Consider the following 23,573-nt stretch of genomic DNA (forward strand, 5'->3'; position numbering starts at 1 on the left):
TTGAGCTTGTCTGTTGCTTTGTCCTCTTGGTGAACTTCCAAGCCAATTTGCTGCTTTTTACTGTGGCGTGATACTTTGATTATGTATTTAGCACATGCTCTTTAGTAATATGTCTCGTCAATCTGCCAGGAAAAAAATGATTAAAAGAACAGGTTAGGACATATACGGACAAAAGTACTGACACTTCAGCTAATGTGAAAATTGGAATTTGGATAAGGTTTGCATATTTTTCCTGCTCTACTGCTTTTTACCCCAATTGCCCCGTTAGTGCAAATATTCTAAATGCCACCATTTGACCATATGAGGACAAACGTTACAGAAACTGGATGGTGTCACGTTGCAATAATTAGGTCAACATCTAATTACCAGTAAGCGCCTTCAAATTACACATAAAAATACACCAAAATATCTTTAGAGTTGTCAACTAAGCACAACAATCTCAAAATGTCTCCTGCTTACAATTTTATTAACAGCACTGTGCAGTCTTCCAAAGTGATATGATCTTTGAAAACAAGGATGAATTTTAACGAATGCCTTTTTTCTTTTCTCAAAACGGCTGTTGACGAGGTTACGTGAAACCACAGCTTCCTGTGGTGGCCCCATTTCGATAAAGCATGACTTTTTTTCTTGCAGGTGTAGAGAAAACAGCCATTCGGGATGTGCTTAGTCTTTTTGGGGACTAAGAAGAAAAGTAAACAGCAGGTGCTCCTGGATGAAGCTCACACACCCACAATCGCATGCGCACACAACAAAAGGCCTCAGTCAATCACGATCTCAACACAAATGGCACTGCGTTCGAGAATTATTCACATAAACAAAACATTCTGTTGGGGTGAGGGGGGGAGGCAGAATACAGGAATGTAAAATGAGAGCCGACAGCATTCTTGTATGACTGCAAGCGCCTTTAGAGTGACAGTATCAAAGCACAATTTGGTATACTGTGCGAGTACATGAATACACAATTAACACACTGCCCTGGAATTACGGAACAGTAATGAAGACTCCATTACTTGCCATTCAAGAAGTTTGTCAAGGCAACTAGGAACATAAAAGCAGAAATGAGGATTGACCGTGTAGCTTAAACCAGAATAAGCTTATTCGCTATTGGAAAAGCATCAGACACACATTCTTCATATACAACAGGAGTGTTACATCAATGTACCACAAAGCTCGTGTGTGTTTATTCCAAGTACCTGGAAGCTTCTCTCTACAGAGGCCTGCTGACCTTGGAAAATATTGTGCAAGTTAGAATGACTGAAATAAACGTGTGGAGGGGGGAAAAAAAAAAGGCTACAAGTGTGACTTCATTGATACCGACTCAGCGGGTCTAAAAAGTTATTCCTGAGTTATTTTTGGCGAATTGGCCTAATTGGCCTGCTGCTGACGTCCATCAAAGCCGTGGGCCAACCTATTACATCATCAGCTATTCCCTTTCTATGACGTGTAACTTTGGACCCTAAAGCCCAATCCCGCTTTACATTTTGCTTACTGTTGCTATGACGATCTGAAAGAAAGCTACCTCTCCACCCCACCCCCCAAAAAAGTAAAAACACTGCAGAGTTGACAGCTCTCAAGCTGCTTGTACGTTCAAGTATGCTACATTAGCGACTGCAGGAAAACGGCGATACTGTCACTTTAAAGGCAGACGACCAAGTTAAACAATATTCACAAACGTACACTTAAGGCTTAATTGTTTAACACTATCATAATAGTAGCAGCAGTGCAGCACTTCTGAATTAATTACAACAATATTTAGGATATTACAAGAATATATTACCAAAATGAAATCAATGACAAAAATTTGTTTGTAATTAAAACACCGCACTGAGCTGGAGACCGAAACCTGAACCAGTCTGACGATGATGTCAAAAATGAAATGAAATAAAATCAGTCACCTCAAATCACACAACATGAGCCCATCTGGTACTGCGTGATGGTTAACATTACAATATCAACATTCACTTCAAGCACACATGCTAGCACTCACACACAGACGCCAGGGTGCTGACCTCAAATAAAACACAAGTTGGTATCAAGAACATGAAAAAAAAATTGAGTACCAATTGAGAATTTTGAGTTGAAGCATATTTGCATTTGGTGTTTAAGATTGAAATGACACAAGAAAGTGGCAGATATTTAGATGTACAACAGAACAATTTTACCTTTACAATTTAAATTCATTCATACCTGCTAAGGAAGGTAATTTGCACCATTTAAACATTTTTTGCTAGATGGATTACCAGAATCTTAGGCTCCCTCTAGTGGTATGCAAGACAATCACTGCTTGCACGATATTTGACTTTCAAGTTCATTTACAGGTCATTTTTTAAAATTGTTTTAAAGAACAATTTGCAACTTCCTTCTGTCATTTTCATTTGACAAATTAAATTGGGTCAGGATTTGAAAAATTGTGGGCTTACATTTCCAACACGTACAAACACGCAAACGCAGTGGTGCCAATCCGAGTCATCTTCAAGTCAACGCTCGCATCGCCGTTTAGACAACAGGCGCATGCTTGGCGCTTGTACCAAAAGTGACCCTCGAAGCGGACATCTTTTCACATACTAACTTGTATATATTACACACATTTAATATACATTTAACCATATATTAAACTTTCATATAGACATACATTTTATTCATGAGGTCTCGGTTACATTTTCAGCCAGGCTTCCGAAAGGCGTCCTGTTTTTTCAACATGGTGGACGCCGAGTCGGGCCTGGCGAGATGCTCTTGTCGCAGTTTTAGAAGGCTGCTGAAAGAGATGCTGCGAGCGCCAGCCAATTAAAAATTCCACAACGGGCCGGTTGGGTCGACAAGCACCAGAGAGGGTCACGCTCCAGGCAACGAGCCGCGCCGACCTTTAAAAATAAAAAGATCAAGCCGAGCCAGGGTGAAATAGCCGAGTGTGCTATGTGAGAATGTGCGCCGTGGAGGGAATGGAGACAAACTCTCGCAAGATGTTCTTGGCCATCTCAATATTGTTCTGTGCAATCATCAGTGCTTTCTGGATGTCCTGGTACGAATATCCCTGACTCATGAGATGTTCGATCTCGCTGCTAATGTGAGGATTGACGTCACCTCCCGTCGCCCCGCAACCGGGAGGGCCGGGGACCGGAGGGACGGGGCTGGGTCGGCGCTCAGAGTTGATGCGCCTTGGGAGGGGCTTGGGAGGTCTCTCTGGGGCTTCCACAGGCTCTGAGATGCCTGAAGGAACAAGGGTGAAGATGGGTGACGACTGACAAGATGTAGCATACGACTGTGAACTAAAAACATTGAGAGCATCCTCAAAAGGTTAGCAATGTAGAACCCATCTTGACTGACATATGAATAAAATTTGAACCATAGCAGACAGAAAACCTTCTTTGGCAGTGATCCAAATAAAATTATTGAAGTGCTCTGGGCAAAATCCAAACTCGCTCATTCATCGAGAGAAATGTAACCTCGATCGGTAAACTGTAGCAAACTTACAGGCGGCTACGGAGGATGAGCTCGATGAGGAGGATGAAGTTGATGAGGAGGACCCTCCCAGTTCGGAAAAGGTTCGTCGGGTGGGGGGCATCGGCAATTGCGGTTTGGGGAAATCGTAGCCGCTGTCCTCCTCCTCCTCCCTGTCTTCGGCTGTGTGCTCCCTAGGGCCGTTGGTCACGGGCAGAGGGGGAAGCTCGGAATAATCTGCATTAATGGAAATGGGAGGAATGCATCAGAATAGAACTGAGGTCACGTACTTGTGTTTAGTTTTGTCATTTTAGAAACCTGAATCCTGGGCTTGCTGCGGCCTGGCCTGGATGTTGTACATGGCCTCATACATGGGAGGCCCATCCTCCAGTTCGGCTAGTATCGGCCTACCAAAGGAAACAAAAAGCTACAATAAAGCAACCCCACCACTACGTGACCGTGTGTCGCAAGCCATCTTGAATGCGTACCGTGGATTGAAGGCAATGGCTTGAGTCTGCGTCTGAATGGCAAAGACCGACTGAGGCTGCGGGGGCCTCGAAACCGGGGGGCTCTCTACCATAGGTGGCGCCGCGATGGGGGGCAGGACGGGCCTTGAAGAGGGGATCATGTACTCTGACTCCTCCTCACTATCGCGGGCCTCCTCGCCTGTTGCCGACCTCACGGCTGAAGACGGTCTGGGAAAAGACAGAGACATGTTTGTTCCGTGACCACGATGCAAACACTCATTTCACAAACCATCTTTCTCTATGCAAATTTTAACCAAGAACTGAGACGGAAATGAAACTCACTGTGCTCCTCGCTAATTTCTTGATCATGCATTTGAAAAGAAGACAATGCTCAATAAATACCTGCTTGCCAGTGAGTAGATGGCATTGGCAGAGGATGATGGTTTGACTTTGGGGTTGTCAAAATCTTGTCCGACCGCTGAGACAAAGTTCTGAAACGGAAATAGTAGAATCTCAAAACATGAATTAAAAAAAGGCAGAAAAATTCCTCTGGTATTTTTTTTTGGCAAATTACAAGATGGGAGTGGTGTTTTGTAGTGCTAACCAGCTGGTGATCCAAACTGAGGGAGTTATTGTTCTTCTGCGGGTCGGTGCAAAGAGCAGAGGGCAGCGCCAAAGGGAGGGAGTGTCGGTTGGAGAGCTCCCTGACACCTGCACGCATGTCCACACCCACAACAGAGACTTGACCAGACGAGGAAGACGAGGATGTCGGGGCTTTGGGAACAGGCCGGGAGTTCCAGTCGGCGGCCGGCCGGTTTGGGGGTGCCGGAGGCAATTTATCTCGGGGAGCCTCACCAGGCGTGCAGGGTAGGGGCCGTCTCTGCAAGCGCCCCTCCAAGCACGGGGTGGACGCGTGGGGGCGGTCGGGAGGAGGTGGAGGTGGGAGATCCCTCAGTGCTGGGGGGAGAGGAAGGGGCTTGTCTTTGTGATGAGACCCTGCCTGGAGAGGAAATGTGAGAGCCAAATCTAATGAGATTAAACAACTGTTTGAAAAATCCAATAGATCTGGCGTAAGCTACTTCAAATGAAGATTGTGGATATTTTCTTTTTAGTAGACTTTATACTAGTAGCGATAACCACAAGTTTATCGCAAACAATGTGGGGAAAAAAAAAAGTGTTGAGCAGTCTGGCTGTTTGTGAGGTAAAACACAGCAACAGAATGTACCCACTTCCTCTTCACAACACTGCTGTCATTGGCTGACTCAGAGCTGTGAAAACAGTCATCCTACAGCACAATATGGGCCATTTCCTGAAAGCTTACTATCTGTACGAGCCATATTTCGACGTGTAACTGGTGCAAACGACCGCCTCCCCGAGTAGACTGGCATTGATTAACTCTGCGGAAAATGAATCGATTAACAAAAGGGGAGAAAGTGCGGGAACGTTCTAAACTCCTTCACACGTCTGCTCTATGGAGCAGAGCAATGCTAACCGCTAACTCTTGGGTGAACGTAGATGAACTGTCTTGTGTAATATTTGATAATGCAATAATAATATGCTGATTCCTGTTTTTTAATTTACATAACACCCACATGAAATTGCATGTCATGACTGACCTTAGTCGTGAGTCCAGGACTGGAGGCCCCAGGTGGGTTAGGGGGTCTATGTGGAAGCAGGTCTAGTCTGGGTGGCACAGGTGGAAGGGATGACTGAGGAGTCATGGACACAGGTGAGGGGGGACGTTCCACCTGCATCACGCACACAAAACAACTTCAATGACAGGAGAAAAAGACGTCCGTTGCACAGAATCTGACACGTGGTCAGATAGTACAAGGTGATAAGAAAGAGCACACCACACAACTTCCCCAAACTAGATGACATGACGGAAAATTCATTCTTGTGAATCCTCTTCACAAAGCTACCTTTGTACAAGCAAGTTTGCTCATCATCAGGTGGGGGTCTTCAAGTCTGTCGTCGTCATCGTCGTCATAACTGGGTGACGGAGCGCCCTCGGCGCCAAACAGGCCCCTGCAGGAGTTCCCGCCGTTGTCCTTGGGGTCAAATGGATCCACGACGATATGCTCGGTACCTTTAATCTCGCAGCGACAGAACGGGCAGCCCGTGCCTTGACCCTCGGACTCCTGCAAATGTGGACAGGGGATGAGGAATGCGTAACCCCAAAAGCCAACAAAGTCACAACACGCAGTGTACCTGCCACGCTGTGAGACAGGAGGTGCACATGAGATGACCGCAGGGCTCGATCTTCACGTCCTTGTCGTTCTCTGCGCAGATTTTGCACAGCTGGAAAGTGGAGCCCATCTCACAGTAGAGTTCATATTGCTCCTGGAGCGAGAGAGAGGGGGGGGGGGGGCAACCAAAGGCAATCATGAGCCCTCAGGGACCTCTACTCAAAATCGCTGAGTGGATTTGCCAAGTCGCTGCTGTCCAATATACAACTCAGGTCTTTCTCCACAATGATTTACAGTGGAGTCAGTCTGACAAAATGTACAGTTCATTCGATTCCAGATCGTTGGAAAAGTAATTTGACTGAACTCAATTCATTGTCCTTATTTAGGTACAATAACGTAAATGTATCAAAAAGCATGCTGCACTGACCTGTGTGACTTTAATGTGATCTTGAGGCGAAGGCTCACACAGTCCGGTCAAGTCTGGATTTTGAGGCCGGCCATCAGGGAACAAATAGCTGGAGATGTAGAGGCACAGAGGTTATGCTTGGTCATCTGAGCTGTCAGAAACTTTGCAGGGCTATAACACCGAAGAGGTAGCACGGTTATCCCAATATATTTCTTTTTTTATTTGTTACTCTGGCTGTACTACACTCGTTCAAATGTATAAGCATCATGCAGTCTTTTTTTTTTTTTTCTAGTCTGTTAGTCAGCAAGCTCCTTTCTGGTTCACAAAGGATCATGACTGCGGTGAGATAGCCAAGGCCATGAGTCATTTAGGACTTGCATGACACTGCACTGTAAGCATGCCAAAATGAATACTTGTAGACTTACAATCCTTCCCTGAAGCCATCTATGAGGGCCTGGAAGAGCGGTTTATTATGAGGAATGGTCTGGAGAATGTTTCCATCTGCCGTCACGTAGCCGATAGCCCACTGGCCCAGCCGGGTGCAGCTCAGTCGGAAGATGTAACTGAGGGGGAAGAGGGAAAAGAAAAAAAAAAAAAAAAAAAAGGTGATAAGTTCACACTGGGTTTTAATGATGAGCACATTTGGGGTGCAAACAGACGCTGCAATGATGCAATATGAGAGCGCATTGACGTCTGTATCGGCGTACACGTTTACTTTTGGGCTTGGTGTGCTATGAGGTGTTGAAGAAAATGGCCGCTGGCACCATAAATTGTCCAACTCACGCTATAATGTGAACGTCATTCAGGCCGGCCAAAGCGGTGACATCGTCTTTCAGAGCACAATCAAGCTATTGATGCTAGGTACCAGTACACACACACGCCGAACCCAACTGGAACCAATGCCTGTTATGTATACGATGAATACGATATTTCATAATAACAAAAAATGTGTCATTTTGTCTCACCTGCCAGGTTTGTGAATGAACTTTTGCAGTCGTGCTTTGACCTCGTCGTAAGTGAGGAAGGCCATATAACCTGGGTGTGTGACCGCTAAGCTGTTCCAATTCCGTAAAAGGGATGACCAAGGCTATCGGAGAGAGAGAAAGTGCGACAAATCAGTGGATACAACCAAGACCATCAAGTATGAGAACATAATGTTAACATTAGTTACACACGCCTCACAAGTAAAACAGAAGCAGAAATTGCAATAAGTAAGAGTCCACATAGATCATCCGTAAAGGTTGACTTAAGTGCACAAGAGCAAAAGCAACGCTGCCATTTAAAAATTGCACGATAATTCAGTATAATTCATTAAACACCAAATATGGACTGTTAATAATACTTTCAACACAAAAGTGAAACATGGAAAAAAAATTGAAGTCAGACTGATACTGCCTTTTAGCAATGTGTTAATAAGCAAATGCTTGCAAAAAAGGATGAATATGTTTTGAAGACATATCCGCCTTCTGACCTTTTTTCCTGTGGCTTGTGATTATGCAAACCCCAGGGAAAGCACCCGTGTTAATGCTAGAACTGAGACGCCGCATTTTAATGTGTATTTGATTAGCAGTCCTCCTGACTACAAAAAGTAGAAAGAAGCATGACTCATGTCGAAAATGTTATCCAATCTGCTTAGTGCTTGTCCGGTATTAGAAATGAGAGTCCTTTGTGGTGCAAATGGAAAAGGTGAATGACCTTGAGAGGGAGCGTAAAATGAAGGTGGCGTGTATTATTTAACTAAACAACCTACCTGGAAAAGCCTGGTGAAAATGTCAAACTCAAAAACGGAAATGTAGTCATTGCAGGTGAGGTCGATGGTGGACTTGAGGGCCATGGCCTCCAGGCCTGAGCTGATTGGGTGGAACTCGTGAAGAGACTGGCGGAACACCTTCCAAGGCACGATGGTCCTTTGGCACAAAAAAAAAAAATACAACTTGATGATTAAAATCATTGTAGAGCAATGGTAAAACGCACTATTGTGAGCACCGACAAACATTTCAAAAATGATTGGCATCGAGGTCTCACTTGTCCCCGAAGGCACGCCTCCAGAACTCGGCAGCATCAGCCTTGGTGATGCGGAAGTTGTCGCCCTGAAACAGACCGTTTGGAAAGATGGCCTTCAGCTCGGCCAGCATGTGGCTGAAGATCAAAGATAGCTTGGTGAGGTTCCTCCTGTGAACGCAGAGAACAGACCATTTGTGGTTAAAGCGCTGTCACAATGCCAAGGCTGAATCATTTTAGAGTACTAAGTGTATTCATATTAACTTTACATGGTGATATTATCGCACCATGTCAGAAATATTTAATTAAAAACACATTTTTTTCCCTTGGTGTAAAACGCCTAAAACGGTAACAGTGGGAGAAGCCGGGAGGAAAAGTCAGATTACACAGTAACCCCCGTGAAATTGATATTTTCACACATATTTGCACAATTGGGTGGACTGACGGTCACATGTTTATCTGAGACTCCTCTTGTTTGTTTTCAAACTGTTATATTAGTGAGTTAATTAAATTTTCTGCGACATGTGACAAGATTGACTGTAGCATTGGCGTATATAAAGATTCCGCCACAGGACAGAAGTGACGTGACGAAAAGTGAGAAAATGATAGAAGGGGAAGAGGTTGGAGTAGAGTGCAATGTTGGCAAAGCCCAGTGGCACCTGGCAGCATTAGAGGAGTGATGCTAAGAGAACCCTGATTTATGAACACACACACACACACAAGAATGTGTGTGTGGATGTCGGGCAGAAGGAATTGACATGCACGAAAGCGACAGTAATAAAAAGACTGACCACACTGCAGCTGCACTACACGACACTGTGTACCTTATAAACTAATGGCCGCTAAAGAGAGCGAACTGTCTCCGAGGATAGCGTGATAAGTTTAGAGCTAGATCTGTTTAAAGATCTTTGCAGATCAGTGTTAAAAGTGGTATTACAAACCATTTGATACCGATAATGGTAACAATAATGGTTTGATTATTTGGTGTTATTGATTAAAAACTAAAAAGTTAAGTAATATCACACAAGCCATCGTTTCTCAAAGTAAAAGCGAAAGTTTGCAAATGTCATTTTGATTAGACACAAAAAGTCTATAGAAATTCTAATTAATGCACAAGACGATTAATTGGACCTGATTAATCTTGACGCCTCTAAAATATATTAGAGGCGTATATAATGAGAAGTAGCGCGACATCTTTTGAGTGTCCCAATTATTAAAAGGAAGCAGAAAAAAAAAAAAAAGGGAACTAAATCGCATCTCTCCCGGGCATCTCCATCTTACAATAGCAGCTCTGTTGTCAGTGTTTGTACTACCCCCTCCAACTGTTGCTGTTATCTAAGCTGCTGTGCCAACATGAACAATGCCGAGTCCCACAAAAGAGCCGCATTTGATTGCCATGTTTCATCTCTCCCTGGCGGCAACCACAGCAAAGAGCAGAGCCCCCCCCTACCCCCCAAACACTATGTTGTTGTCAACCCCCGCCACCACACTATCCCCCCTGGTGCTATAGATTGACCTCTGACCCTGCAGCTGGCTGCTCCCTTCCTGTTTCCTGCTGGCCGTGATAAAGTAGTTCTGCTCGTCAGCCAGAAAGCGTAGTGTGCTAATACAGCGCAGCACAGCAGCAAAGGTCAACCCTTACAGAATGAACGTCTGTCTGGATTTACAAGTAGCCCAAATGTCAGTTTGCAGCTGTATTATCTTTGCTCCTTCAATCTAGGAGGGACATTTAGATTGGTCACATGAAGCCAAAGTCTTGGAAGAGGTACACTAAATGTTGTTGACATAACATTTGAAGTCACTCAAGATGGCTGGAGTGCGGGGCAAATTGGGACTTGTCCAGCAGTTGCAACACAACGCTTTAGTTGTTCTTCCTTTGGACAACCCTGAATTACATTTGTGTGGAATTGGAGAATGGAGAGACATTTACATCCTGAGCTAAACTCGGTCATTCTTCGCCAATACATTAATGGGGTGAGGTTTTAATGAAAGTTTTGAAGCCCGACAAACAAAGAAACAAAAAAATAATAGCATTCAATAACAGCATTCTCAGCCATTTTTATAAATATGTCACCTGGGATCATCGGTCACATGTGTCGATTAATCGATGGTTTAAAGTTCTATAGGCTTTCATGAACCAATTGTACTAAAATGGTCCATTTGAGAAATTTTTTTACAATTAATTCAAAAGTCTGCCCTTAATATTAGGAAAACAAATGCAAATTAAAAAAAATATTTTTTGGGCTTCATTGAGACTGTGTATGATAATCTGGCGGGTCTTATAGTTTAAAAAATAATAATAATAAAATTCCGGTATTTGAAACAATGTCTTAATCATTCAAGAAAAACACAGTGGGAGCATGTGTTTGAAATCCGGCCCAAATATCGAGCAGTCATCACTTTATACGTGGAACTGGCTTCATGTCAGATGTCCATCAGGAAACAGCACTCAACATAGTGCACTTCAGTATTGATCCAACCACAAAACCCCACAAACAAGCACCTCGGTGAAGCCAACAACAGCCTGCTCTAATTTCCTGTCCAACTTCTTTTTTTTTTTTTGGTATTATAACTTATGTTTGTCTTAGACCTCAAGTTAAAACCCTCATTAGAGTTTTGAATTGAAAATCTTGGCTGCTGGGCATAATCCGCTTAATAATTAGTTATACACAGAGAGTATTTGTGCATATTTGAGCTCATTTGGCTCAGTTTGAATAATAATAGGAGCTGATTGTGTACAACAGCGCAGAGAAGCGAGTGGATAGTCTCAAAGTAGGACAAATGACTCAGTGCCATAAAATATGATAATCTGCTAGTTCTCGATGTGAAAGTAAAAACACAAGTGTGATTTACACTTTGTTTTTAAAGTGTACACATTCGTAGTCATGCACTAGAAGCAGCCGTTATTTTCTTTTTCGTTGAGTCATAAGAAGAAGAAGCCAGATGTAAAGATTCAGGTTTACGGAAGGAAGAACAATCTAACTTCGGCATTTAGCTGCACAAGAGTATCAAAAGTCACATTGATATCTGGAGCCCATAATCACAAATGACTCGCTCCACGGCCTTAAAACAATCAAGCAAAAGCTCCGTCACTGTCAGTACCGTGCGGGCCGGGCCCTCCCAGTTGCAAGAGCCTGCTGCCTGCAAGCCCACCACTTCCTGCAACCATCTGGACCTACGAATGGTGGCCAGGATTCGATTGAAGCTTAGCCCAGGGAAAAGATGAAAGGCTCTCTTAAGAGAGGTCAAAGCTGCATCCGGGGACTTTTCTGTGAACACGGTCACAGTCTTTGCCGATTCTATGACTAATAGTTAGCGTACGCCGAACATGCTAGCTTGATGTTAAAACGGAAGTGTGCTTTTCTTCTGGTTAATTACTTCCTGTACTACAAAAGACCAAGATTATTTTCCTGGTAAATGGCAGTTAGAAAGAGGTAACCCTTATTCGGAAAAAACATGATCAACAGAATATTCTGGTTCCTACGCGCATTTACATGGACGTTTTTTGTTTTTTTAAAATACTGCCAATATTCAGGTTTTAAAATAGTTGTCAGTAGCCATCTTTGTGAGTTTAGACTGGGCGTGTGGACTACTTAAATGTTCCATTCACTTTGATGCAGTCACATTATGCAATTAGTTGATCAAGATATTTAAGTTGTTCAAACAGCTCAAGGCGACTGTTTTATTGGAAATACATGGCGGTGGATGTTTTTTTTTTTTTTTTACGCAAATGAAAGAGACCAGTGTCACTGAGGAACTGAGCATAAAAAAAAACTGAATTATCAAATGTTCCACTAAGAGGAGAAGCATTTGATTAAAAATAAAAATAAAAAGCACATGGCGCAACATGAGAAGAGTTCAACACTCTTGACGAGAGACGCTCACCTGGGTTGCGAGTTCTCCTCATACATGCGCTCCTTGCCCTCCTTGAACAAACTGATGGTCTGCTTGGTCTTCTTAGTCAGGTTCTCCATGAAGACTCGGAAGTACTCGTTCTCGCCCAGAGTTTCCATTTTGCCTTCGTAGCGTGACAAAATGGTGCGCAGGTGCTGGTACGTGTCTGGCAACAGGTCCAGGATGTAAGGGGGGCTGTTCTTCAGCGCCAATTTGGAGTTTTGGCACAGGCGCACCACCTGCAAAGAGGCAACGTGGCAGGAAGGTGCGTTAAGACACAAAAGGAAAAACGGAAGAAAATAATCAAGTAATCAGAGGGGGTTTTCATGCCGCATTTTGCTCCGGGGCTTTCTTTAGTTCATCCATTATGGCTTTAGTGCAATTTATCACAGTGGCACAGTGCTTCCTCTCATGACTGAACAAAAGGTCTTGGTATGAGGCCAATGGAAAAATCATATACACAAACCTGAACTATTTGGATTCCAAAGCAGGCTTTTTATCATTTATTCCGTCACTTCTGTAGCTTCATCATTGACACGACACGGCAATTGGTGAACCAAGAGATAATCTTTCATCTGGCGGTTTGTCGTGTCGTCAATCAACTACACGCCGTGGTCAGAAATGATCACTGGACTGACTTTGACCTTTTGTTTGGCTCATCCTACTGTACTTCTTCTGCAATGTGAGTCACTGATGATGACCATTAAAAAAAAAAAAAAAAAGTCTATAGAGCACTCAGACTGGAGGAGTCTTCCCATAAAACGGCAGCTGGACAGACGGCTATGATGCAACGACTGCGGGATTTTTTTTCATCTCATCATCGTAGTTGTGTGAGAACAAAATGCTGACCGTTGAAAAACACTCATATCAAAGTCTGAGCTAGAGGAAGTGTGGGGGCACATTTAGCACCACCCGAACATTAGGATCAGGACGTGGCTCCAAAAGGAAGCAAAAAATAATTGTTCTTTCTAGTGTTAAGGAACTGCATAAGAGTAATTGTGAGAATAATTTAACAATTGTTATCACGACAAAAAGGCATGAAAATCAAGTCACAGGAATTTAAGAAATCTGTTAATTAAAAACGGGAGATGACCATCTTTACATAATTTTGGCCAGCATGAGAGCTCAAAAGATTCTGACGTCCAGAAAACTGTTAATCAGCATTGCGCCACAAAGTAATGTGTAACATTTGGAGTTACCTCATTCAGTGCGAACCATTTTTATCCTCACATTTAAAAAACAAAAATTAAATATATCAAAATAAGTACCTGGGATTTATTGTCTGAACACTTTACAAATAAAAAAATTGGGTGACATTTACGCAGACCCCAACTATGGCAATAGCTTTTCCATCAATCTCTGTTCTGGCTAACTGTTTTTTTTCCACAACTGCTCTTTCTTAGTACTTTATTAAATTCCCTTTAAAAAAAAAAGAAAGAAAAAAAAAAGACAATTCATTTCCAAGTACCACTTATAAAGGGAATTCATTGACTACTCCTTGTGAATGAGGAAAAGGCTCATTTCATTCAAGACTACTCGGATAGAATTTTCTCATCATGTGTTATGCATCAGCTGGCCACTAGAAATTGATTATGTTGTGCGCACATCTCCATCGTTACTTTCCAAGAAATGTCCACTTAGCAAGCAAATAATCGATAAATTGAGGGCGGGTCGATATTACTGTTGTTAGTTTGTACTCTGAATCAGACAAGTTTTGCACGACTGCACCAAACAACTTCACAATGAACCTCAATGAGGTCAAATAGTATAGGCAGTAGTTTCCCAAAAAGCATTTGAAGACAATTGTGTATCTCTGCTGGGAATTCAGATCCATCCCCAAAAAGTCCCTGCTCAGGGGTTAGAGCTTTGAATGAATTGAGATTTTGGTGAAAGCGTGACTGAATGAACTCCACTGGCGCTTTTTACTCCACTGCTGACACATTTCGGTCTTGAAACGCGTCATGCGACGAGACTCCCCCAGGAAAACCTCGTAACTATTTATTCCCCTTGGGGAACATTCGCTGGGAACTTGGAAATGTAGTCTAACATGAGAACGGCTCATTGTTTGGCCCTCAACATTGGTTCTGTTCCAATTGATGCAAGGGGAATATAAGTTGGTAATTGATGCTACTAAAATATGACATTACCCAAATGGTTATTTTTAGTGGATATGTTTTTATCATTTTACTACAGCTGGACAATGCATTTGGAATAGAATAAGGCTTTACCTAGGAAACTGTACCTCATATCCATTGCTGCGGTTTGAAATGTCCCCAAAAAATGAAATGGGATTCTTTATGACCAATAGAATCGTACTTTTTTGATAATGAAAATAAACCAGCAGTGGTTCCCACCCACCAGTTAATAAGTTATCTTAGTATTTAGTACAGATGCTTTAGAAATGGCAATTTAAAATATGATTATGATTTTTTTCAGTACACAACCTGAACCCGCCTGCATAAATCATGTTTGAAGCGATCCATGGCACAAACAAGGTTGGGAACCACAGCTCTTGACTACCCGTGACTTTCTACCCATGGTTTTGACCTGATAAGACTGTTGGCAAGCTAATGCTACTTGTATCAACAACTCCAGAACACTACTATGACTCAGCTTGCCACGTGCACATACTGTATATAAACACACAGGTGCTACAAATACCTCAATGCCCAATAAATAATCTTGTGGCAAATTTCAGAGCTGTCCACATTAGCAGTTTAAATTTCCTTAAATGTATTTCTGAAGAAAAATTAGGCTCAGTTTTTACGGATTATAGTATCGGGCTAAATCCAGGATCACTAGTCAACTCGATGAGGGCATTTGAACTGTGTTGCACTTTTCTAAGCCCTCAGCTGTAAACAAGCAAGAACATGCTTCCGTGTTTCTACAGCGTTCAGACTGTTCCTGGAAAATATACCATCTGCCTAGAAAAGTGAAGCATAAAAAGAAGACAATCCGATTTTGCCCAAATATTTTTAAACCCCAAAGTTCTGGTATTGTATTTTTTTGATTATAGGGAGCCTTTAAAATAATTTTAATTTCTCAAAAATCTCAATGAGGCTTTCAGTGCACCTTACGTGTGTGTAGATGTCAAATTTAAATGGAATAAAGTTTGGCTCTTTTGCTGTACTGGTTTGTTTCCCTTAATTGTGCAGTGATGCACCTCATAACATGGCGCACAGGATTTTTTTGAACTGCGCCATGCTGTTAGGATCAAAGCGCAAGCGTTACTCTTTTACGCTTCACTGTTCGGCATGCAGCCAGTTTTGGTGAGAATTTATCATCCAAGCCTCCCACAGACCCACACAAATGATTGACTCCACTGTGACGTGTTTGATAATGTAATTAGTCAGATGTGATGAAACTATCGTCATGACATTCAAGATCGCAGGTTTCAAAACATTGGGGGGAAAAAAGGATGCGCGTTAGTTTGTCTGGCATGGTACACAAAAGAGATAAAAGATAAAGAATATATGCTTGTGAGTATTGTTAGATTGTCTGTCGACGCGTGCACAACATTTGTTCAAATATATATTGCTTCATGGGCTTTTGATACAGCGACATCAATGCTCATTTGTCAACTCATCTATGGCGTTTGGCACTGTGTATGAAGCTATCAGACTTTAAGACAAATTTGCATGGTTGTTTTACGTACAGTGGTGAAATTCTGTTTTGTCTCCCAGTAAAATTTAACTGGGTATGGTAATAAACAGCTTGAAGCAAACACTTGTCCTCTTTTTGGGAGAATTATTCACTATCTGTGCTAAAATCTCCAAGTGCGTGCAAGTCAAAGCAAAAAAACAAACCAAAAAAAAAATGTTGGACGGTCACTGTTGACTTTTTTTTTTTTTATTACGATTTTAAAGAAACTTTAAAACTCTACTTATTAACCCAAACAGTGTAACACTACCTTGCCTTGTTAGGCTAACCAAAGCAAATGACCATAACGCAAATGATTATGATGAGGTTCCTCTTCATGAAAGATGTCTCCCTGCTCTGGTACACTCAAAGAGGAAGAGACAAAAGAGTGTCTTGTCTTCCTATTCACGCTCATATTTGTTGTGTGAAGCTCACAGGAAACTGGAGGTCAAAATGCATGAATCCGTGGGGGGTACACAAAACGTGTCTCCCCCTTGAAAATACAGTTGGACCACTTATCATTTAATGTTTTGTTAAAGAGTTTCCAGGGTAGACTCCTTAAACCAGCCAATTTAAGAACAGCCCGTTTTAAATGGTATATTCTCTGGGGGAAAAAAAGCAAAATCTAGTGTCAACCTTCCTACTAATTTCAACTGCAACTTATTATGGTGTGTAAATGTGGCAGCAAAAACAAAGAAATTGTTAGTAGTGAATGGCAAAAACGGAATAAACAAACCCTTCAAAAGAAATATTTAACTCGTAACGCTGACGTGGTTAGATTATAAGTCATTTGAAGTCTTATTTAAAAGTAACGGGGCAGTGAAGCCTTGGAGCGTCATTTAAAATCAAATTAGCCAGTTCGCTAACACGAGCTAAGCATGTCGCCATCCAGCTGATTAGCTTACCGTTAGCAGCACACGGAAATTAGCTAGCTTATCGTTAGTTAGCTGTAGTTAGCTTAGCAACCAACCACTCCAAGCATCCGCTCGTCATCATAGTCGCTCTTGACCAACCTTATCCATCAGTTTCCAGCACTTCTCCACGGTCTTTTTGTCCACGGCCCCGGGCTGGTGGTGCGAATGGAGGTGGTGGTGGTGTGGCTGGAAGGCATCCTTCATCATTCCGATGAGTCCCCCGCCTTTCTTCAGGTTGCCTGCCATGTTCGGGCTCGGGGGCGACTGGGGTCTGGTTGCCAGAGCCGCAGACAGGTGAGGCGCGGCAGGCGTCGGGGAGGGAGGGAGCTGAAGATCCGGCCGGGCACCCCCCTTGGCGAGGACAGCGCCCGAGTGGCAAATCCGGCGAGTTCCCCTAACCCGATGGGTTAGAGGAAGAAAGGAAGGACTATCGAGTAGAGGCTTCCATCGGTAAAACGATCAGGTTGGCGAATTAAAAAATCCAAATGTGGCTAACACAGTCCTCGAAAGGCGAGTGTAAAACGCGCTATGCAGCTGCGGCTAGCTGCGGTTCTCCGTGCCTCGGCGTGCGGACACACGCGCAGCCCGGCGATGGGGAGCAGCCGAGTGAGCTCGGAGGACAATAGCACCGCTTCTTCGGTTTGACTCGAAGCGTGTCCTCTCTGCAGTTCTACTGACGAACTCCCATTGTGTAGTCAGCAGCAGTTGATGATACCTTTAACTGCAGCTCGAAGGGGAAGTGGGGCGTCTGGGTGACAGCCCCGTGCGGCGCGGCTGGTGGAGACCGCTCGCCGACGGCCCCGGAGAGGAAGTAGCACCGTGGAGCCGAGACACACGCTGGACAAAGACTGACTAAATAACGGTGAAAATTCAACATTGCCCGGTAGCGTTTCTTTGCTGCTTCCCCCCTGTGACGTGTATGCACGGGCCTTTCCTTTCCTGTTCTTCTCTTTCCGTTTGCCCCCCCTCAAAATCCCAACTCCACGCCTTCCCTCAGGCGCGCTCACGTTACATGATCGGGAGCGCGCGCCTGTCTGTACACTGCATAAAACAAAGTCCCCCCCCCCCCCCGAGGAGATGGGCAGTAGAATAAAGGTTTAAATTTTTACGTGTAGCGCCCTTGTCGCCCCTGACAACCGGGGATGCTTTTGCTGTGTCTCACTATGGCTCAAGTGTGTGTGAGTCACCACAGTAGCAACGGGTGGGCTCATGCTGCCATGCCAGCACGTGTCACCATGGCAACGACAGTGGCCTACAGTTAACGCTGAAGCAAAACAAACAAGATTCGTGTGAAAAATACTTCTGGCGTTGTTGTAGTTTTCAACACAGTACAGTGACGCTTTGGATTTTTGTTCCATGAACATGCGCCTTACTCAAACACTCGTGTCTTGAGATACAAGCATCTTGCAGTACGTTTTTTTCGAAATACAAACCCAAATTGTTAGATGAACACTCATGACACTATTTTCAAGTCACTTCCTTACTGGCTATCTTTCCACTTCACGCCACCATCACAAGCTTGTATTCAGTGTTGACCACACACGAAGGGATTTTCCATCATAAGGAGACCTTTCATAGTTGGAGAGAGAAATTGCAAGACTGCCTGAGGCAGAGTCGCTTTCTGGAAGGGACATACTGGAAATCAAACCCCCCATCAAGAGAACATTGCGCAACACTTACTAGTATTTAGTATAAAGACAACATGGAGGTCGAATTGTAGATGTGTGGTCAAACATTTCCATCCTTCCATTTTCTGCAGCGCTTGTCCACTCAAGAGATTTGGGGTGTGAATCTTGACTGAGGCCCTCTTGTGTGGTCTCTGCATGTTCCATCTATGCTTGCATGGATTTTGTAACATGTATTTTAAGATCTTAGAAGACTCTAAATAAAGCAAGTGAGAATGCTTGGCTGGTGACCAGTCCAGGGTGGGATAGGCTCCAGCTCAATTGTGACCCGAATGAGGACAAGCACTATACAAAATGGATGGACATTTTTCAGGTTTCAATCACATAATAGAAATGTAGCTCAATGTTTCAATTAATACATGCACTGGTACATTGGTAGGTGTTGGGATTAAAATATATACATTTTAAAAAAGTGCTGTAATGATGCTTAATGTCCACTAGAGTTCGCCATTTATTTGTTCCTGCAATATGGGACAACTAGCCATTCAGAGCACACTTGGGCAAGGACTCAAAAATTGTATTCAACATTCTGCCTTTACAACGATAAAAACGTATATAGTTTTTTAGTGGCCAAATAAATCTTAATTTATTGATATTGTAATCTAGCTCTCTGTGAATAAGCACATTCAATTAGTGATTCATATTGTGGTACTAATATCTTAGAAGGCTGCAAAAGAAAAACTGAACTAAATGTTAAAACTATGCATCATGTTTCTGTGGGTTACAATAATAATAAATCCTATAAGTAAAACATCTGCCTCACTTTTGATGAACATTATTGCTGTACTGTATTATAAGGTTGATCAATATTGTGAGTATTTTTCTACAAGTATTTTTTTGGGTTTGTTAAAAAGTACTTGGTGTGATACATTACGGAAATGATCACTACCAGAGTGGGTTATTGAAAGAAAATAATTCAAGTTGTCCACATTTAATTCAATTCCAATCCGACTAGTGCATCTGCTGCAGTTTGGTTAGCTCTGTGACGACTCACAGGAGCTTGCCTGCAGCTGCTTCAATGTCCAAACTGTGATTTCCCATGGAGCCAAGTGCAGAGAGGCAATAACAGTAATTTGTGTGTACTGCGTGCCCATCTTCCTGTCGGATTGGAAGGTTACTAGTCTTTGACTGAGGATGTTTTGGCCAAAATGCCCAACAACCCTCAGCAAGTAAACAGCTGAGTAACAGCCTTGACACCATCTCACTTTGGAGAGAGCGAGAGAGAGAGACCACAATGTGGATATCACGCACAACACAAAAGCTTACATAAAGTCAATGACTGGGATTAAAAATACCACAAGACCGATCATGATCATCGCAGACCTGTTTAGAACAAGAAACCATATTTGGTAACTTAACCCATTCACTCCCATTGACGGATATAGACGTCAAAGATCCCAGTTAACTGGGTTGGAAGTGAAGGAGTTCAGTAAAGGATAATCAAGCATTTACTCCCCTCATTCAGATCAAAGTCAGAAATGGTTTGTTGACAAGTCTCACGTCAGCAAGAGTCCAATGATTCTCATGTGAGACAAAAATAGCTAAATTATCTTTAGCTACAGGAGACATTTATGAATTAGGTTCTTCTGGTTGACATTACTGTTGGACTTATCAGCACGAGAGGACACAGGAGGAACTACATACCATTGGGGCGTTCCATCTGGCACGGCTTAGCACCTTTAAACAGCACAAAAGGGCAAATATATCAGCATAAAGAGCACAAAAAGTGACAGGACGCATTTGGAATGAAATTAAGATGCCAATAAAATACATAAAGGCCGCTAAAAATGTCTCTCCAGAGAAGGTCATAGTTAAGCTTTAATGCACCCGACAGATTCTCTTGTCCTCAAGCTAATTGGCAATCGCTGATTTAGTACCTGGGACAGTTAGTGATTTGGGGGCCCGAGGCAAACAGTCATGGGGCCCTCCATTTTTGTGTATTACAAAGATTCATGTTTATCATCAACTAAAAAGAGTGAAATTGAGAAACTACTCTTATTTCTAGAGCTTTCTGGAAATTATTAGCTAACAAATACATCATCTCAACACTTTTACTGTAATTAATAAGAACATTATTTAATATTTTGGCTTTCGTACTCACATCTTTGTGATGAAATGCTTCAGACATTTTACTTTACATTTAGGTCGACAGTTTGACACCGACAGCAGTTCTACTGCCCCGAGTGTCTTGGCTCTTTGTTGTCATTCATTCTGTTGTGTTCCTCTCACTTGGGATATCTCGGCTTTATTTTCCAAGTTTGTTTCCAAGTTCTAAGGAATTTCTATTATTCCAGTATTTAGACGGTCCCAATAGAGACACACGCATGTGTAATATTCTGCACCATACACACAGTTGGGGGGGTTATGCATGTTGTGTATTTTTTAACCAGTTTGATGTCATAAATATTTCCCTCCCGAGTACGTTGAAGAATGTGAAATATTGCGTGCCAGGACAGGCGGAGGCACCTTGAAGCTGTTATTGATGTCATGGAGGAGTGATGGAATGAAGGTGATGGGCGCATTTAAAAAGATGGACACATCGCAGAGATTAGCAAAGGGCGATTTTAGTAGATGAATGAGAGCTTTCAAAAAGGAAGGGAGTGTTACTCTTTCAAGGAGGTGCATTTAAATATATAAATCACAAAAGGGATGTTTGTGTTTTTAATTTGCTATTGTGATTAGTTTTGGTGAGTTTTGTTGAACTTGCTGTTGATTTTTTTTGTATTTGTATTTTTTGACTTGCTGTTTTGTGTTTTTTATTTGCTGTTGTGTTTGGTATTTTGGTTTTCCTGTTTTTTTTCCTGTTGTGTTTTGCACATATTATTATTGTATGTCATATTTAATGTTTTATAAAAACACATTGCATCTCTAAGGCCTCCCACTACCGTGCGGCATCACCCAATTAGACATTTTGCAGTTGAGCAAACAAACATCTCATGTAAATAGTTAATATAAAAAAAAAAAAGAAAAAAAAGAGCGGTATTAAAAAGTAATACAAATGCATTCTGTAAGCCTTCTGACTAAATTTGAGCGAGGACATGTTGAAACGAAGCAACAACATATCCGAGTGAGCTCTTTGAATGATATCCTGTTTACGGCGTAGTCCCAGATGACTTCAGACTAATCTATTCTAACTTTGTGTTTTGCAAAAATGAATGCATGAAAATGTCAGAGCAAGTCGGCCGATGCAAACTGAAAGGGTCCTCGGGCTTTGCGCAACCTATCACATTCAATTCAAGTTGAAGGGCCTTGACATTTAAAAGAACACATGTCAACTGCTGATATAAATATATAAAAACCTTCTCCCTTTTACTGCGGACCGATTTATTTGTTTATGCAGCTGCGTTTTAGTCATAGGAATGTTTGTTGGCCTCAAGTCATTCATGAATATTTCCCCTGTGCGTGTTTACATTGGGACAAGAGGTCATAGAAAGGCGAAGAAAAGTCATACTGAATATGACATGGAGTCAAAGATGTCAGACGAGAGGCGAAGGCACAGGAAAATTTGAAGTGTTTAAGAAGAAAAAAAAACATTAAAAGACTCATTAACGTCTTATTTAAGCAAATGTGACAAAACATCAAAAAGAGTTCAGGAACCGGTAATTTGTTTTCTGTCAGCATTTTGTAACATACAATTGTCAGATTAAAAAAGGAACTGGTTTAATGTTTAATTTTTTTCGCCCCCCCCCCAGGAACAATATAACAACAATATTCAGTACTGGTAATTCAACAGAGGACAGGAATAATTTAAAAAGACGGGGAGAGAAAGAAACAGCACACTGATAAATGACTTGAAAATACTGCATAGTACAAATGGCCCATGGCGCTTTGTCCTTTGCGCGTCCTGTTCGGAGCAGTATCGAGGGCCGACATGAGACAGACTCATCAGTTTTTCCATGAGCAAGGAAAAGACAAAGCCGCCCCAGGAGGTTCCAAAAAAAAAAAAAAAAAAAAAAAAAAAAAAGATGAGTCAGTACCTCGGTCCTGTGTCTGGCCATCCAGCAACAAAGCGCCGTCCGACTCGGAAGGCGGACATCTTCGGGGCTCGTGTTATTCAGGTTCGCTGCTGTTTGTCGTCTTGTCCCACTCTAAGCTCTCTTCACTCGGCGTGGGGGACGGCAGCGCTCCGGCCGCCCCGGGACGCATCCTGAGCCCCTGGAAGCGTCTGCACTCGGGGCAAATGCGGATGTGGCTGCAGCCTCTGGCCACCAGGGCGGCTTCTTGAGCCAGTCTGTGGGAGAACGGCTCGGGTAGCCCTGTGCCGCCGCACAGCTTCCCGTTGGCCAGGCCCACGGCGGCCGCTCGCGCCCGGCGCTCTTCCTGGGGCAGGGGTCGCGGCCTCGTGACCGACGACGTCCGGCGGCGCCTCACCTGCAGGCTGTCGTGACACAGGACGATGCCATGTAGCTCGCGAAGCATCTCCTCGCACACCGACTGTTGGGAAGCATCCATGGCAGATAGAAAGGGGGAGGGAAAGGGAGAGAGGGCAGACTGATCACACATTAGAGGTTAGACGCTGGTCAATACCACAAAACATTACCGTAATTCCTCAAATAGACTCAATTTTAGAGCAAATAAAATTCAGTATATGCGATAAAAAGAAGGACTCACAAGTCGGCGTTTGACTTTGACATACTGCATGTTTATTGAAGTAAAATCACAGTGCGGAGAGTCCATTTGAAGAAAAAAAAAGGGACAGTCATCGAGGATCATTTGGAAGGCATCACATCAGAGATTAGTCCAATCGAACGATTTGTGTGGAAGAAGGCAAACCGATAGCTGCTACAGGATTGTTCAAACTTCTCGATTTGACACGAGGCTACATTCAACGGACACCCTGATCATAACTACACATTAGAAGTGTATAGCGGCTACGAAACGTTATCTACCCTAACAATAACTTCAATAAAAGTTGCACCGTTGCCAAGTGCACACAGTGG

At 42.9% G+C, this 23,573-nt stretch overlaps 2 protein-coding genes across 9 annotated transcripts in view; both read right to left on the reverse strand.

Annotated features, from left to right (window-relative positions):
* Positions 1–449: 449 nt before the first annotated feature.
* cbl (Cbl proto-oncogene) lies at positions 450–17,935 on the reverse strand. Of its 4 annotated transcripts, none has more exons than XM_088380776.1 (17): positions 17,048–17,935; positions 12,387–12,634; positions 8,526–8,672; positions 8,251–8,407; positions 7,466–7,587; positions 6,926–7,063; positions 6,522–6,609; positions 6,117–6,248; positions 5,828–6,046; positions 5,522–5,653; positions 4,761–4,905; positions 4,480–4,616; positions 4,308–4,396; positions 3,927–4,133; positions 3,757–3,845; positions 3,472–3,675; positions 450–3,207 (listed from the first exon to the last, which is right to left on the reverse strand). In XM_088380776.1, exons 1-17 carry the CDS (start codon positions 17,192–17,194, stop codon positions 2,912–2,914), a joined length of 2,697 nt encoding a protein of 898 aa, XP_088236902.1. In that variant the 5' UTR covers positions 17,195–17,935; the 3' UTR covers positions 450–2,911. The 4 variants fall into 4 exon arrangements, with proteins under 4 accessions (XP_088236902.1, XP_088236903.1, XP_088236899.1 ...); XM_088380777.1 differs by having other exon boundaries at positions 4,510–4,616; positions 17,048–17,933; XM_088380773.1 differs by having other exon boundaries at positions 4,480–4,905; positions 17,048–17,934.
* Positions 17,936–18,420: 485 nt separating this feature from the next.
* Positions 18,421–23,573, reverse strand: part of grik4 (glutamate receptor, ionotropic, kainate 4) — a 167,745-nt gene continuing 162,592 nt past the window's right edge. For 4 of the 5 annotated variants that reach the window (XM_088380772.1, XM_088380769.1, XM_088380771.1 and 1 more), the window contains one exon: positions 22,277–23,067. In XM_088380772.1, coding sequence (XP_088236898.1) covers positions 22,684–23,067 — 384 coding nt within the window. In that variant the 3' untranslated portion in view covers positions 22,277–22,683. Of the gene's footprint in view, positions 20,311–22,276; positions 23,068–23,573 lie in introns of those variants that run through there. The other variant, XR_015859428.1, reaches the window with a different exon arrangement.

The sequence above is a fragment of the Syngnathus floridae genome, chromosome 7 (assembly GCF_059516105.1).
Source record: "Syngnathus floridae isolate MCC-2025c chromosome 7, RoL_Sflo_1.0, whole genome shotgun sequence".
Classification (NCBI taxonomy): domain Eukaryota; kingdom Metazoa; phylum Chordata; class Actinopteri; order Syngnathiformes; family Syngnathidae; genus Syngnathus; species Syngnathus floridae.